The sequence below is a fragment of the Mobula birostris genome, chromosome 12 (assembly GCF_030028105.1).
Source record: "Mobula birostris isolate sMobBir1 chromosome 12, sMobBir1.hap1, whole genome shotgun sequence".
Taxonomy (NCBI): domain Eukaryota; kingdom Metazoa; phylum Chordata; class Chondrichthyes; order Myliobatiformes; family Myliobatidae; genus Mobula; species Mobula birostris.
This window is the reverse complement of record NC_092381.1, coordinates 29447093-29463517: the sequence shown is the minus strand read 5'-3', so window position 1 is coordinate 29463517 and position 16425 is coordinate 29447093. Positions and strand designations below refer to the sequence as shown.

The 16425-nt window shown below is 39.9% G+C and overlaps 1 protein-coding gene across 1 annotated transcript in view; it reads right to left on the bottom strand.

Annotated features, from left to right (window-relative positions):
* Positions 1-16425, bottom strand: part of szt2 (SZT2 subunit of KICSTOR complex) — a 270175-nt gene that overhangs the window by 218355 nt on the left and 35395 nt on the right. Inside the window, exons 10-16 of the mRNA XM_072273538.1 lie at positions 14219-14450; positions 13919-14048; positions 7285-7430; positions 6963-7115; positions 5981-6095; positions 3128-3333; positions 1457-1693 (exon numbers count right to left, since the gene is read on the bottom strand). Of these exons, the coding sequence (XP_072129639.1) occupies positions 1457-1693; positions 3128-3333; positions 5981-6095; positions 6963-7115; positions 7285-7430; positions 13919-14048; positions 14219-14450 (1219 nt within the window). The remainder of the gene's footprint in view (positions 1-1456; positions 1694-3127; positions 3334-5980; positions 6096-6962; positions 7116-7284; positions 7431-13918; positions 14049-14218; positions 14451-16425) is intronic.

The window sequence follows — 16425 nt, the reverse complement described above, 5'->3', positions numbered from 1 at the left end:
AAGTCACCTCTCATCCTCTGCCGCTCCAAGGAGAAAAGGCTGAGTTCACTCAACCTATTCTCGTAAGGCATGCTCCCCAAACCAGGCAACATCCTTGTAAATCTCCTCTGCACCCTTTCTATTGTTTCCACATCCTTCCTATAGTGAGGCGACCAGAATTGAGCACAGTACTCCAAGTGGGGTCTGACTAGGGTCCTATATAGCTGCAACATTACCTGTCGGCTCTTAAACTCAATCCCACGGTTGGTGAAGGCCAATGCACCGTATGCCTTCTTAACCACAGAATCAACCTGCGCAGCAGCTTTGACTGTCCTATGGACTTGGACCCCAAGATCCCTCTGATCCTCCACACTGCCAAGAGTCTTACCATTAATGCTACATTCTGCCATCATATTTGACCTATCAAAATGAACCACCTCACACTTATCCGGGTTGAACTCCATCTGCCACTTCTCAGCCCAGTTTTGCATCCTATCAATGTCCTGCTGTAACCTCTGACAGCTCTCCACACTATACACAACACCCCCAACTTATCAAATATCTTCGGATAGCAGGAAGAGGCTTAATAAAATGTCGAAGTGCCTTTGTGGATGGGGCAGGATCATCTATATGGATCAAGTAGCTAAGTGACATTCAGCTCCAGGGAATTTGCATCCAGCAAGGAAGGAAGTGGCTAGGGAAGTCAGCTGTCAGGAAATTCCAGGCCATAATTTCACAACCTCTGAGAAAACTTACTGTTCCTTCAGACCAGAATTAAGCTTTTCACTGGAGAAGAAGAAACTCCCAATTAAAATAAAAATTCTAAACTTATTTGTAGGTGGTATATTACTTGTGCTTTAAAACTATGAGGTTTGTGGCCATGATTGCACTGTAGGAAAAGATCACAAGCAGGCAGTATCTTGTATGTGATCTATTTTCACTTTCACCCATGATGATTTTTGTTCATTCAATTGCCTTTCTTTTCCTTAATGGGTGTAAATTCCACCTAACTACAAAATTTAATCCTTGTACTTCAGTCTTACACATTCACATCTGCATATTTTAATAAATAATGCACACAACTCATTAAAAAGTCAATTGAGCTCAAACTTACACAAAAAATGTAATTTCTAATATTATAATTAGAGTGTAGACACACAACTTTATGCTTAAAGAACTGTGCCTTTGAAACCATAATACATCTTCAAAAATCCACATCTCACTTTATGGAAATCAGTCCGCTTATCTCATCGAACTAGATGCCAATAGCAAGTTGAAATCCACATCTTTAACATGAAGGAGAAATCATATAATAAGGATGACGTGGAACTGAATAGTGTGCAGATTCCAGAGAGAACCAAGATTAACCTAAACCATGGCAAACTAGATTGGGCACAGATATATTAGAAGTATTAAATTATGCGCTTATAAATCAGTTGGATGGTTTAATATGTTTTAATTCAAATAAATGTCTTACTCAGTGAGAGTGGAAAGTATCTGTGTTGCTGAAAGGATGGGTAATGATGGCCCCACAGATGGCTGCATAGACCACACCCAACGCTGATGATAGAAGTAACGGGATAGAGAGGCCAATGTGGATGACGCTGTGCGATTGGTTGTCATTGTTGCTGCTCCAGTCATTGAGGCAGGATGCCCACAGTTGTCCAGGTTCAAGATAAAGGGAGTTCGATAGTCTGATGGAAGCTTCTCGTACCTCGAATGTAAACATAAGACAGTGAAGATGAAAACAAATTGCAGAATTTTTTTCCTTGACCTCTACAGTTTTCAGGATGGTTTTAGACATCAGGAGAAACAAAAGATTTAGGGTTAGTGTTAAATAATAACAAAGCCACTATAATGGCTTGCTCTTGCTTCTCTTCAAAGTAAATTTATTTTCAAAGTACATAAATATCATCATATATAACTCTGAGATTCATTTTCTCACAAGCAAGTCTAAGAAACACAATGGAAACAATGGAAGAGTGCGCCCAACAAGACGAACATCTGTGTACATGTGTACATTTGTGGCATTGTTGTAGGTCATTTCCGTGCCTTGCGGCACATCAGGCAACAATCTTACCATTACTTTAGTATTTTTCTCTGTGTTTTTTTTTTAAGAAGGCTGAGTTGTCAGCTTAACGCTCAACCCAGCACAATGCAAAGCAAGCAAGGAGCCACTGGATTCAAACCCGGGACCACTTGCCTCGAAGTCCGGTGCAGATGCCAGTACACCACCAGCTGGCTCACATTTGTGTCATTGCTACAATATTTTCTTCCTTTCAAATTACAAATGTCAAGGAAATTTGAATTCAAATTAATTTAAACTTTCACCATGGAAAGAGTTCCACCCCAGCTATATACGCAGTGGCCAGTTTATGAGATACACCTGCTTATAAATGCAAACATCTAATCATCCAATCATTTAGCAGCAACTCAATGCATAAAAACATGCAGCTATGGTCGAGGTTCATTTGTTGTTCAGACCAAACATCAAAATGGGGAAGAAATGTGATCCAAGTGACTTTGACTTTGGAATGATTTTTGGTGCCAGAAGGGGTGATTTGAGTATCTCAGAAACTGCTGATCTCCTGGGATTTTCATGTACAACCATCTGTAGAGTTTACAGAGAATGGTGAGAGAAACCAAAAACATCCAGTGGCAGTTCTTTAGGCAAAAATGTCTCATTAATGAAAGAGACCAGAGGAGAATCATCAGACTGGTTCAAGCTAACAGAAAGGTGACAGTACCTCAAATAACCGCACATGCAGAAGACCATCTCTAAATGTATAATCTGTCAAACCTTGAAACGGATGGGCTACAGCAGTAGAAGACCACAAACATACAACCATTGACACTTTATTAGGTACAGGAGGCACTTAATAAAGTGGCCACTGTGCATATTTTTCTGCCTTTTTCAATTAAATTTCTGACCTTTTTAATTTTATTATGTTACTACATAATTATATACTAGCTCTGGTCCTGCTTAGTTTCTGACATAGGCATGCTATATGTGGATATACTGAGGTGTGGCCAGCATTACACAGAATCTTTGATTAATCAACGTCATTATGCAGTTATATGAATTCAGGAAAATGCTGGAAAGGGTGTGCTGGAAAGCTCTGCTATACAACACATTTTCTACAAATACCTAATGAGTAGCCTTTCCAATGGTTTCTTCAATATCACAACACACGGTCGATCAGAGAGTGCCAGCTGGGTGGTTGGAAGTGGGGGAGATTTTGAAGGGGAGGCATTTCCCAGCAGTTTTCTCTTTATTTTTGGCGTTGCTTCTTTGCTCTGTACCCGCTGGGGGAATCGCAATGACAGTATTTGATTTTGCAGCTCATCTACAATCTGCCAATAGAAACACAGAGAGGATTCAATGCGTGGTACATCAATTAATGTGGGCAATATTCATCATGATAGACATTCAGAATCTATTTCAGGGCTTATAGTGCAAAACTAGAATTTTGTTTTTTCTGGGTAGTGCAATAATTGATTTCTTAACCATTACATAATTGATTAACAAACACTCCAAGTGTTTCCTATATCTAATGGTAATAAACACCTAGTGTCCTATGGATTATTGCATATTTGATCCTTCATTTCTTAAGGACGGATAAATAGATGCAAGTACTACAGTTCTTCACTTTAATATTTAATATGGCTCGTATACTTTTGAACATAAGAGCAGACAGAGGCCTCTCTGCCATTCGACAAAATAATGACTAATTTGATTGTGTACTCAGCTCTGCACTCCCACTTAATCCTGCAATCATTCCAACTCCTTGTTTATCAGAAATTTCATCTCTCCTTTAAAAATATTTAAACATCTTCAATGCAGAGTGAAAGCGCTTGTTTTGTATCATCAGGGGTTTTAAATTTCCACTGGTGATTGCTCTTCTGGTTAGAGCCCAAGGAGCTTCATCAGTCATCATCAAATCCAAGAGTATCCCACTTATTCATCAGCACCTCAGAAGTCAAATCATTAGCCTAACAAAATGTTTCTACTTTCAGGGGACACACCCCTGTAGGCTGTTCACAAAAATCGCTGCATTGAAGTCTTACAATTTTGCTCCAGTGATTCTCATATACATCGATTTATAACTGTTTATTTTCCCCTACCCACAATGATCTGTGGAAAAATTCCTTCACTCAGAAGGCAGCTGCAATCTAGAACACACTGCCTGGCATGGCGGTGAAGGCAGGTACTCTCACAACATTTAAAAATGTGGATGAAAGCTTGAATTGCCATGCTGTAAGAGAGCTACAGATCAAGTGCTGCTAAATGAGATGGTCATCATGTTCACGGTGGACTGAAGAACCTGTTCCTGTTCTGTATGTCTCTTCAACTTTAAGAAGCATGTTGACCATTTCTTGCATAAAATCTTATCTAGCAATTATCTCATTTCCCTTTGCATTAATTATTTTTTAATTACATTACTTTTTTTGATGGCAGCCACCTAACCCCCTCTTCCCACCCAATCTGCATCCTCCAACCTCCACGTCCCCATGATCAATGAGAATTAGCTGTTCATTCAATTTGTCACATTTTTTCCACTTTGTTTTGACAGTTTCAGCCTGAAAATGTCAACTATCCCTTTGTCTCCACAGATACTAGGTGACCTGCTGAGCCCCTCCAGCAATTTGTTCTTTTTTGCTCTAGAGTACAGCACCTTCAATTTCTTGCATTCCCTAACTCAGCTCCCGGGCATGAAGATGCTCTTTCCTGTTGAAAACAGTTGAGCCGAGCTGCAGCAGGAGTGTTCAAACTATGGCCACAAAACATAATTGATAACACAACTCCACTAGCAATTTAACTTTATTTTCTGGCTTGTCCTTGTTGAATTCAAGGATCAAGGGACGTAGAAGAGGTTTTACTTGGTGCATGGATGTTTAATAGAATGATTTTAAATGTGCTGCATGAGAATGCAGTCTGGAACTTCTACAATTTGGAAAAATATTGGTAAATGTGAGGTCATCCGCTTTGCAAGGGAAAATGAAAGAGCAGATTATTATTTAACTGGTAAAAAATTGCAGCATGCTGCTGTGCAGAGGGACTTAGTGCTTGTGCATGAATCACAAAAGGTTGGTTTGCAGGTGCAGCAGGCTATCCCGGAAGGCAAATGGAATGTTGGTCTTGATTGCTAGAGGGATTGAATTTAAGAGCAGGGAGGTTACACTGCAACTGTACAGGGTACTGGTGAGGCTGCACCTGGAGTACTGCGTGCAGTTCTGGTCTCCTTACTTGAAGAAGGATATATTGTCTTTGCAGGTGATGCAGAGGAGGTTCACCAGGTTGATTCCAGAGATGAGCAGGTTAGACTATGAGGACAGAATGAGCCGCCTAGGACTATACTTACTGGAATTCAGAAGAATGAGAGGAGATCTTATAGAAACATATAAAATCATGAAAGGGATAGATAAGATAGAGGCAGGAAAACTGTTTCTACTGGTAGGTGAGACCTGAACTAGGGGGCAGAGCCTCAAGATTCGCGGGAGTAGATTTAGGATGGAGATAAGGAGGAACTGCTTTTCCCTAGAGAGTGGTGAATCTATGGAATTCTCTGTCCAATGAAGCAGTGGAGGCTACCTCAGTAAATATATTTGAGACAAGGTTGGATAGATTTTTGCATAGGAGAGGAATTAAGGGTTATGGGGAAAAGGCAGGTAGGTGGAGATGAAACAATGGCCAAATTAGCCATGATCTTATTGAAAGGCGGCACAGGCTTGACGGGCCAGATGGCCTACTCCTGCTCCTATTTCTTATGTTCTTGTGTTATGTTATTCTGCATTCTGTTATTTGCCCTTGTACTACTTCAATATACTGATATCATGAAATGAACTCCACTGATGGCAATGTTTGCTGCTGCACCTTCATAGTATGTGGCTATAATAAACAACATACAAGAGAAAATCTGCAGATGCTGGAATAAACCACATTACCAATTAATTCTGGTCATTAAATCAGAATGTAATACACTCCTCGTTAAATACGTACCTTATTCCTTGCTTGTGCTTGCATTCCAATAGGAAATCCCAGTCGAAGTACCATGCATGGAGCTTTGGAAATAACCCGAACAAGGTAGAAGGATGAAGGAGGCTGATCTGTTCCACTATTAATCAGATGAAAAAGATCATTTTGATTGAGGTAATGCCTTAAGACTGTGAAAAAATTAGATGTGCTCATTTACTGTAAGACACAGGAGTAGAATTAGGCCATTTGGTCCATCTGCTCTGCCATTCCATCATCACTGGTGTTTTATTCCTCTCAACCCCATTCTCCTCCCTTCTCCCCATAACCTATGACACCGTTACTAATTAAGAACCCATCAACCTCCGCTTTAAATATACCCAATGTCTTGGCTTCCACAGCCATCTGTGGCAATGAATTACACAGATTCACTACCCTCTAGCTAAAGAAATTTCTCATTTCTGTTCTAAATGAAGAGAGATGCAACAAAAACCTTGCAGTCAATGTCAGTCGCAGCAAAAACCTTGTACTCAATGTCAGTTAAGACCAAAGAATTGATTGTGGACTTCAGGAAGGGTAATGAGGGAACACACATCAGTCCTCATCAAGGGATTAGAAGTAGAAGGCACATAACAATCATTCTCCCACTTACAACTCAGATCTCATGTTGAGTTAATTCCCTTTTTTTAAAATTTTATTTCTCTCAGATGGTTCCACAAAAAGTATAAAACTTCACAAACAGACTATCTGGGCTTACCGAGTTTCAGTGCCTTATATACTCCGGAACTACAAAAGCCCGGATACTACCTTGTGCTTCAATAGTGCTAAATGATTACAGGATCATCTACCTAATCTTAAGTCTTCAGTCTTGGGTGTATTGCCAGTCTTTAATAATTTAGAGAATGCTATTTTTGGTTAGAATACACATTTGCTTCGTTCAACATGTTCCATGGGTTTTAATCTCTGAAATTTGATAACCAGAAGGTATTAAGTAAAAATGAATGCTTACTTGTAATGGAGTTTAACATATGAATATCCTTCTACCAGCACAAAACTACTCCAGTCCCGTAAAAGGGAGGTTAGTGCTGAAAGAGAAATGCGACACTGGATGGTGCTGTAACGGCCATTACTCCCAGGAGTATGGATGTGCTTTGGCACTGGGCTGAAAATGCATTAAAAAACAAGTTAATAAAGCACGAGAGTAATCCATCAAGAACATCACTGCATGGTATTTTCTTCCTCTGAGATTTAAATTCAAATGAAATCACATTAGCAGTGCAGGAGAAGCACAATTTACTTTCTCTCTAAAAGCCAAATAATTATTAACTTACATATCATGTTCCAGCAGTATGCCTATGCGGTGCATGTGAAGCCATCGCTGCCAGAAACTGGCATCCATAGATAATATGGGCTTCCAATAAGAGGCAAACTGGGATTGACTAGAGTCTTTGGCACCACTGTGCTGCAGTGACAGTACCTAGAAAGATAATGTACTATGATTTTAGCAATATGACTTTAGCAATAAAACTTAATAATGCAATAATATACTTTTATCTACAGGTAATGACCAAATCCCATGCTTCATCAAGTTAAAGTTTGATCAATTACACCAAAAAAAAAGGGCCAGAAACAGCTGCACTGATTTAAAAGACATCAGAATTCCACTCACGCATCGTTCTTCTGGATAACTGAATAGTTATGGTGCACAGCTGGCTCTTATGCAAAGGACTGAAAGGCCTTTTTCTATGGTCTATGATTTCACAATTATGAAAACTAGAATTCATTTGTTCAAAAAAAATGCTGAATTCTCTGCTTTGCAGCACCCAAATGAATAATTCTAGAGTCCATGTTTCTATTACTTCATAGAAATTTTTTATTGTTACAATCAACTTTTGCGTAAAGAATTTTAATTCTCAATTTCCATTTTTGTTATGTCACCAAAGCCTCTTGAAAATTTCAACAAATGTACGATGGAGAGCATTCTAACTGGTTGCATCACAGCCTGATATAGAGGCTCCAATGCACAAGATCGCAAGAGGCTGCGGAGTGTTACAGCCTCAGCAGCTGCATCACAGACACAAGCCTCCCCAACATCGCGGACATCTTCAAGTGGCGGTGCCCAAAGAGGATGATACCCATCAATAAAGAGCCTCACCATCTGGGATATGCCCTCTTCACATGATTACCATTGGGAAGGAGGTACGAGAGCCTGAATGTGCACACTCAATAGTTTAAGAAAATCTTCTTCCCCTCCACTATCAGATTCCCTTGAATGGCCCATGAACACTAACTATTCAGTATCCTCATTATTCATCTTTTGTGCTATTTATTTATTTTATCATTAACAGCATTTTTTTTTTTGTCTTGCACAGTAACGCTGCTGCAAAACAACAAATTTCATGGCACATGTCAGTGATCATATGCCATGGTTCTGATTCTGAAATCGTATCTGGGTTAGACTTCCACAATCAGGTTAAAATTATTTTACAAACTTAACAGCTATATTGAATACATATCATACACCACCAAAAACAACTTGCTGAAACTTTGTCCAAGGGCGATAAATCAATTTTTTTTGTAACTCGTAGCTTGACAATAGGAAGTAGTCTCAGGGCTCTACTCTGAACCTCACAACAGTATAAGAATTCTGCCTCATGACCAACATCAACACACACACACACACACACACACCCAAGGACCAACCTGACCATGGTACTCCATAGGGAAATCTTGATCTACAGTGTAATATCTTAGCCACTTTGTTCAATTCTATTGACCACCATGCCACACTGGTTAGATGTGTCAATAGTTGAACATAATGAGATACTCAATTTATTAAATGTTATTCTTTTCCCTTAATATATCAGGGAAGGTATGTGACTCCTATTGTCCTTTACTTTCAACTACACATTTTCCACAGATAATTTCAATACCATTGCTCTGCCCACTTACATATTTTATCCAAAACTGTGCAATTTCCAAGTTTATTCTTAGCTTTGGTATCATATCATGTGAGGAAGCAACTAAATCTTGGCAAAAGCCTTAATAAGATGTCTTACACATTCCCTGCCAAAGCAACCTACAGAGCTTATAAAAAGTATTCACCCTCCTTGGACGTTTTCATGATTTATTGTTTTACAACATTAAATCACAGTGGATTTAATTTGGCTTTTTTGACACTGATCAACAGAAAATACTCTTTCGTGTCCAAGTGAAAACAAATTTCTACGAATTGATCTAAATTTATTACAACTAATAAACACAAAATAATTGATTGCATAATTACTCACCCCCTTCAACTCAGTATTTAGTAGACTCACCTTTGGCAGCAATTACAGCCTTGAATCTGTATGGATAGGGTTCTATCAGCTTTGTACATCCGGACACTGCAATTTTTCCTTATTCTTCTTTACAAAACTGCTCAAGTTCTGTCAGATTACATGGGGAATGCGAGTGAACAGCCATTTTCAAGTCCAGCCACAAAATCTCAATAGAATTAAAATCTGGACTCTGACTTGGCTACTCCAGGACATTAACTTTGTTGGTTTTAAGCCATTCCTGTGTAGCTTTGGCTTTATGCTTGGGGTCATTGTCTTGCTGGAAAACAAATCTTCTCCCACGTCGCAGTTCTCTTGTGGACTGCATCAGGTTTTCCTCCAGGATTTCCTTGTATTTTGCTGCATTCATTTTACCCTCTACTTTCACAATCCTTCCGGGGCCTTCTGCAAAGAAGCATCCTCACTACATGATGCAGCCACCACGCTTCACAGTAGGGATGGTGTGTTTATGCCAAACACAGCCCTTAGTCTAATGGCCAAAAAGCTCAATTTTGGTTTCCCCAGACCATAGAACCTTCTTCCAGCTGACTTCAGAATCTCCCACATGCCTTCCGGCAAACTCGAGCCGAGATTTCATGTGAGTTTTTTTCAACAATAGCTTTCTCTTTGCCAGTCTCCCATAAAGCTGTGACTGCGGAAACACCTGGGCAACAGTTGTATGCACAATCTCTCCCTATTTCAGCCACTGAAGTTTGTATAACTCCTCCAGAGTTGGTGGCCTCCCTCACTAGTCCTCTTCCTGCACGGTCATTCAGTTTTTGAGGATGGCCTGCACTAGGTAAATTTACAGCTGTGCTATTTTCTTTCCATTTCTTAATGATTGACCTAACTGTACTCCAAGTGATATTCAGCATCTTGGAAACTTTCTTATATCCATCTCCTGATTTGTGCTTTTCAATAACCTTTTCGTGGTGCTGCTTGGAGTATTCTTTTGTCTTCATGGTATAGTTTTTGCCAGGATACTGACTCACCAGCAGCCAGATCTTCCAGATACAGGTGTATTTTTACTACAGTCAATTGAAGCACCTTGACTGCACACAGGTGATCTCCATTTAACTAATTATGTGACTTCTAAAACCAAATGGCTGTACCAGTGATGATTTGATGTGCCATATGAAAGGAGGTGAATACTTATGCAATCAATTATTTTGTGTCTTATATTTATAATTGATTTAGATCACTTTGTAGGGATCTGTTTTCACTTTGACACGAAACAGTCTTTTTTTGTTGATCAGTGTCCAAAAAAAGCCAAATTAAATCCACTGTGAAACAATAAAACATGAAAACTTCTGGGGGGGGTTGGGGTGAATACTTTTTACAGGCACTATAAATGAACTAAACTCGAAAAACTTAATCCTTACTATTGAACCTATATGCTTTCAGTCAAAACAAAAATCTGATACTGACAACACACACAAACGTTGGAAGGTTTACTAAGATGTTGCCGGGTCTTCAGGAGTTGAGTTACAGGGAAAGATTTAACAGGTTAGGACTTTATTCCTTGGAGCGTTAAAGAATGAGGGGAGATTTGATAGAGGTTTACAAAATTATTTGGAGTATAGACAGAGTAAATGTGAACAGGCTCTTTCCACTTAGATTAGGAGAGATAAATATGAGAGGACATGGCTTTAGGGTGAAAGGGGAAAGGTTTAGGGGAACATTAGGGGGAACTTCTTCACTCAGAGAGTGGTGGGAGTGTGGATCGAGCTGCCATCTGACATGGTAAATGCGGGCTCACTCTTAAGTTTTAAGAATAAATTGGAGAGATACATGGATGGGAGTGGTCTGGAGGGTTATGGACTGGGTGCAGGTCAATGGGACTAGCGGAATAAAGTTTCGGCACAGACTAGAAGGGCCAAATGGCCTGTTTTCTGTGCTGTAGTGTTCTATAGTTCTAACTCAGCAGGCCAGACAGCATCTATGGGCTGAAACATCAACAGTACTTTTTTCCATTGATGCTGTTTGGCCTACTGAGTTCCTCCAGCATTTTGTGTGTGTGGCTCATATTTCTAACATCTGCAGATTTTCTCTTCTTTGTGATCTGATTAAGTGATGCAAAAAAATGCTCTTGAATTTCTTGCAGTTTCTGACAGCGATCAGAATTGATCACGCATTAGTACTTTAAAACATTCCTTTTGTTTTACCTGTTATGTGCATTAGACATCACTAGTTCATCAGTCATCAAATGCCTGCTAAGCTGATAGCATTTAGGGCAACTTTTTTGCAGTTCTGTAACAATTTCTTTTTGAGCAGTTAGAGTTGTTAGCCCTGGGCTGAACCCCCTGAACCTGGAGGACTTGTGGACCACTCTTAGTCTGGCCTCTGCCCTTTGACCTGTTTGGCATGGGTGACACTACCAAGAGACAAAGCACAGGCCCTGAATCCAGCCAACATAGATCTCTGGGTCATGCCTCTAAACTGTACAAGGTTGTAGTCCTCTTGGAGGACATCACTTGTTAAGCCATCAATTACAGCTCACTAATGATGAGTGTTTTGCTGGCTATGTAATAAAACAATTAAGAGTCAACCAAGTGTGCTATAGTCATAGACATACTTTATTGATCCCAAGGGAAATTGGTTTTCGTTACAGTTGCACCTTAAATAATTAAATAGTGATAAAACCATTAATAATTAAATAGTAATATGTAAATTATGACAGGAAATAAGTCCAGGACCAGCCTATTGGCTCAGGGTGTCTGACCCTCCAAGGGAAGAGTTGTAAAGTCTGATGGCCACAGGCAGGAATGACTTCCTATGACACTCTGTGTTGCATCTCGGTGGAATGAGTCTCTGGCTGAATGTACTCCTGTGCCCAACCAGTCCATTATGTAGTGGATGGGAGACATTGACCAAGGTGGCATGCAACTTAGACAGCATCCTCTTTTCAGACACCACCGTCAGAGAGTCCAGTTCCATCCCCACAACATCACTGGCCTTACGGATGGGTTTGTTGATTCTGATGGTGTCTGCTACCCTGAGCCTGCTGCCCCAGCACACAACAGCAAACATGATCGCACTGGCCACCACAGACTCGTAGAACATCCTCAGCATCGTCCGACAGATGTTAAAGGACCTCAGTCTCCTCAGAAAATAGAGACGGCTCTGATCCTTCTTGTAGACAGCCTCAGTGTTCTTTGACCAGTCCAGTTTATTGTCAATTCGTATCCCCAGGTATTTGTAATCCTCCACCATGTCCACAGTGACCCCCTGGATGGAAACAGGGGTCTCCGGTGCCTTAGCCCTCCTCACGTCTACCAGCAGCTCCTTAGCCTTTTTCACATTAAGCTGCAGATAATTCTGCTCACACCATGTGACAAAGTTTCCTACCGTAGCCCTGTACTCAGCCTCATCTCCCTTGCTGATGCATCCAACTATGGCAGAGTCATCAGAAAACTTCTGAAGATGACAAGACTCTGTGCAGTAGTTGAAGTCCGAGGTGTAAATGGTGAAGAGAAAGGGAGACAAGACAGTCCCCTGTGGAGCCCCAGTGCTGCTGATCACTCTGTCTGGGACGAGGTACATGCTGTATCAGGGAAAACGCCTTCCAAAGGGTTTTTATAAAGGTAGCTTCAAAATCACCATTGCAGTTATACTAAATAATTTCCATTTCAAAAGACTATTCAATTCAATGGAGTGAATCCATGCAGGCTTTTTCTGCTGAGGCTGGGTGAAAAGTACAATATTTAAGGGGAATCTGAGGTTGAAATTCTCAGTTGGTGCAACTGTAATAAAAACCAATTTCCCTCGGGATCAATAAAGTATGACTATGACTATGATATTCTTCATAGGGCAGTGTGAGTACGAAACGAGCTGCCAGGAAAAGTGGTTGATACAGGATCAATTGCAGCATTTAAGAGAGGTTTAGGGAGGTACATGGATGAGAAGAGTATAGTGTGCTATAGTCAGCATACAGATAGATCGGACTCGGCAGAAGACCAACTCAGCATGAACTAGATAGACTGAAGGGCCTGTTTCTACGCCGTAATTTATATATGACTATAACTAGGTATTACAGTGTTTTACACATTATAGCCTCCACAAAAATAGTCAGGAGTTTTTGTCTAGTAACATAACTGATAGATGACCACAAACTCTCTACTGAGGGCGCAGTTAATTATTGATTAGCAGAGACATGATAAATCACTAAGAGCTTGACTCTGTTTAGATTAAAATGTGTATTTAGGAAATATTTGTTCAATCAAAATAGAATTGGCAAATATCTGAAAAATGTAACGTTTCTCCTTTTCTTCTGTGAAACTCAGAAATGGTAAGTTTACAAACTTAAACACATTCAGCTGGCATTTTGCTCCCTATATAGGAACTAAAGATTCCTATCATGTAGGTATCTATGGACTAGATCAATTTTAAATAAGTACACAGGTAAATTTTGATTTTATATTTTCAGACACTCAATATCCACAAACAGTTCAATTTTTCCTCTAGTACAATTTTTGTTGCATTTTGCAGAATTTTTTGAAAGTAAATTTATTTTGCTCCTTGTCAGAGATTACGTAATTGGTTGTTAGTAAGTTCACAATCAATTGCCATGACATATTTTCCACAGAATTAACATATTTCTTCAGAGATTGGGAAATATATTAGTTATATATATTTAACTGTACAATACCGGTGTGGTAGATCCTGGAGGAATGTAGAATAATGGAACGCCATTCTTCGTGCTTTCAGGGATGGTGTAGTGTTCAGGAATAGTGTTGAAGGATTTGAGATGTACCAACATCTGATCTGTCTGGTTAATACTAAGCGAACATGAGAAAACAGACATCAGCCTTTTACTCTCGGAACACAATTCACTCTTTTTGTCCCTCTTTCTTCCTAACACAATTCAAAGCATTGTTCTGTTGCTTTGAACAACAATGCTAAAACATTCAATTATTAAAACATTTCACATGTAATTCCATGTACTTACCTCTGCAAAGTGGTCCAGAAACGACGGATAACTGTGGTGCGATATGGGCTGGTAATGGGTTTCTTCATAGTACAGCTAATATCATGGAGCATATCATAGCTGCCCTCCATTGTTACCTCCACCCAGGTCAAACGCTTGGTTGCATCGAGGGGCCATGAGGCTACCACCAGATACTCAATTCTCATGTTGTGTTTCCAAAGAAGCACCAGCTTCACTTCTAGCTGAGTTCCAGCTAAAATCAGAAAATGAATGGAAGGGAAAAAAATAAGTCACATCTACACATTAAAGGTTTTAAAACTGAGGCCCTGGAATCAGATGGTAATTGCCAGCAACCATATATACCTGGCTTAAGTTCAGAAGGTAGTAAGATACGGCATTAGGCTCTTTTTCAAATTGAAGGATGATAGAACTCATGGTTGCTCAAGTTTCAGTACAGGATTGCTGCTTTTTGGATGTACAGTATATAAATGCCTTGGATATTGGGATATAAAAAAAAATACAAAATTTGCCAACTATTTCCAAACTTGAAAATTTCATCAACTGTGAGGGTAATGCAGCTAGCAGAACAGGGAGGTATGGCAAATGGAATTTAGTATTGAAAAGTAGTGATGTATTTTGACAGAAAGGATGGGGAGAAGCAATGAAGACATTAACACAGTTCAAAGTGTGTACCGGAACACACAGACCTAGGAGCATTGTCTGCTCCACCATTTGATCACAGCCCTCTCAACCCCGTTCTCCTGCTTTCTCCCCACACACTTTGATGCCTTAATAATCAAGAACCTATCAGCCTCCTCTTTAAATATAGCTAATGACTTGACTTCCACAACTGTCTGTGGCACGGAATTTCAGATTCACCACACTTTGGCTAAGGAAATTCAAGTCAAGTGAGGAAGGTTTACTGTCATTTAACTATATACATGTATAGTTGAAAGAAAGTTTGTGAATCCTTTGTAATTACCTGGTTTTCTGCATTAATTACTCATAAAACGTGGTCTGATCTGCATCTAAGTCACAATAACAGACAAACATAATCTGCCTAAATTAGTAACACACAAACAATTGTACTTCTTCTCATCAATACTGAGTACACCATTTAAACAACCTCAGTCCAGGTTCAAAATAGTATGTGAACCTCCAAGGTAATGCCTTCTACAAAAGTAATTTGGAGTCAGGTGTTCCAATCAATGAGTTGAGATTGGAGGAGTGGGTTGTAGAGGTGTCCTGCCCTATTAAAAAAAATGACACACAAAGTCAGGTTACTGACAGAGCCTGTTCTTCTGAAAAAAGATCTGTTACGTGCACCATGCCAGGATCAAATCAACTTTCAGAGGACCTCAGAAGAATTGTAGAGATGAGTGAAGCTGGAAAAGGTTACAAAAGCATTTCTAAAGACCTGAGTGTTCATCAGTCCACAGTAAGAGAAATTGTCTGCAAATGGGGGAAATTCAGTACTGTTGCTACTCTCCCTAGGAGTGGGCATTATAAAGATCACACCAAGAACACAACATGCAATGCTGAAGGAGGTAAAAAAAGAACCCAAGGATAACAGCAAAAGACCTGCAGAAATCCCTAGAACTTGCTAAAGTCTCTGCTCGTGTGTCCACTATAAGAAAAACACTGAACAAGAAGGGTGTTTATGGGAGGACACCATGGAGGAAACCACTGCTCTCCAAAAAGAAAAACATTGCTGCTCATCTCAAGTTTGTAAAAGACCACCTGGATGTCCCACAATGCTTCTGGGCCAATATTCTGTGGACAGATGAGACAAAGGTTGAACTTTTTGGCAGAAATGTACACCGCTATGTTTGAAGCAAAAAAGGCACTGCAAAACAACACCAGAACATCATCCTAATTGTGAAGCACGGTGGAAGGAGCATCATGGTTTGGGACTGTTTAGCTGCCTCAGGGCCTGGACGGCTTGCAATCGTTGAGGGAGCCATGAATTAAAATTGCATCAAGATATTTGACAGGAGAATATCCAGGTAGCAGTCCATCACTTGAAGCTTAATAGAATTTGGATGATGCAACAAGACAATGATCCAAAACACAAGAGTAAGTCAACAGATTGGTTTAAAAAGAAGAAAGTTTTGGAATGGCCAAGTCAGAATCCAGACCTTAACCAAATTGAATTGCTGTGGCTTGACCTGAAAGAAGGCTGTTCATGCAAAGTATCCCATAAATATTGATGAACTGAAACAGTTCTA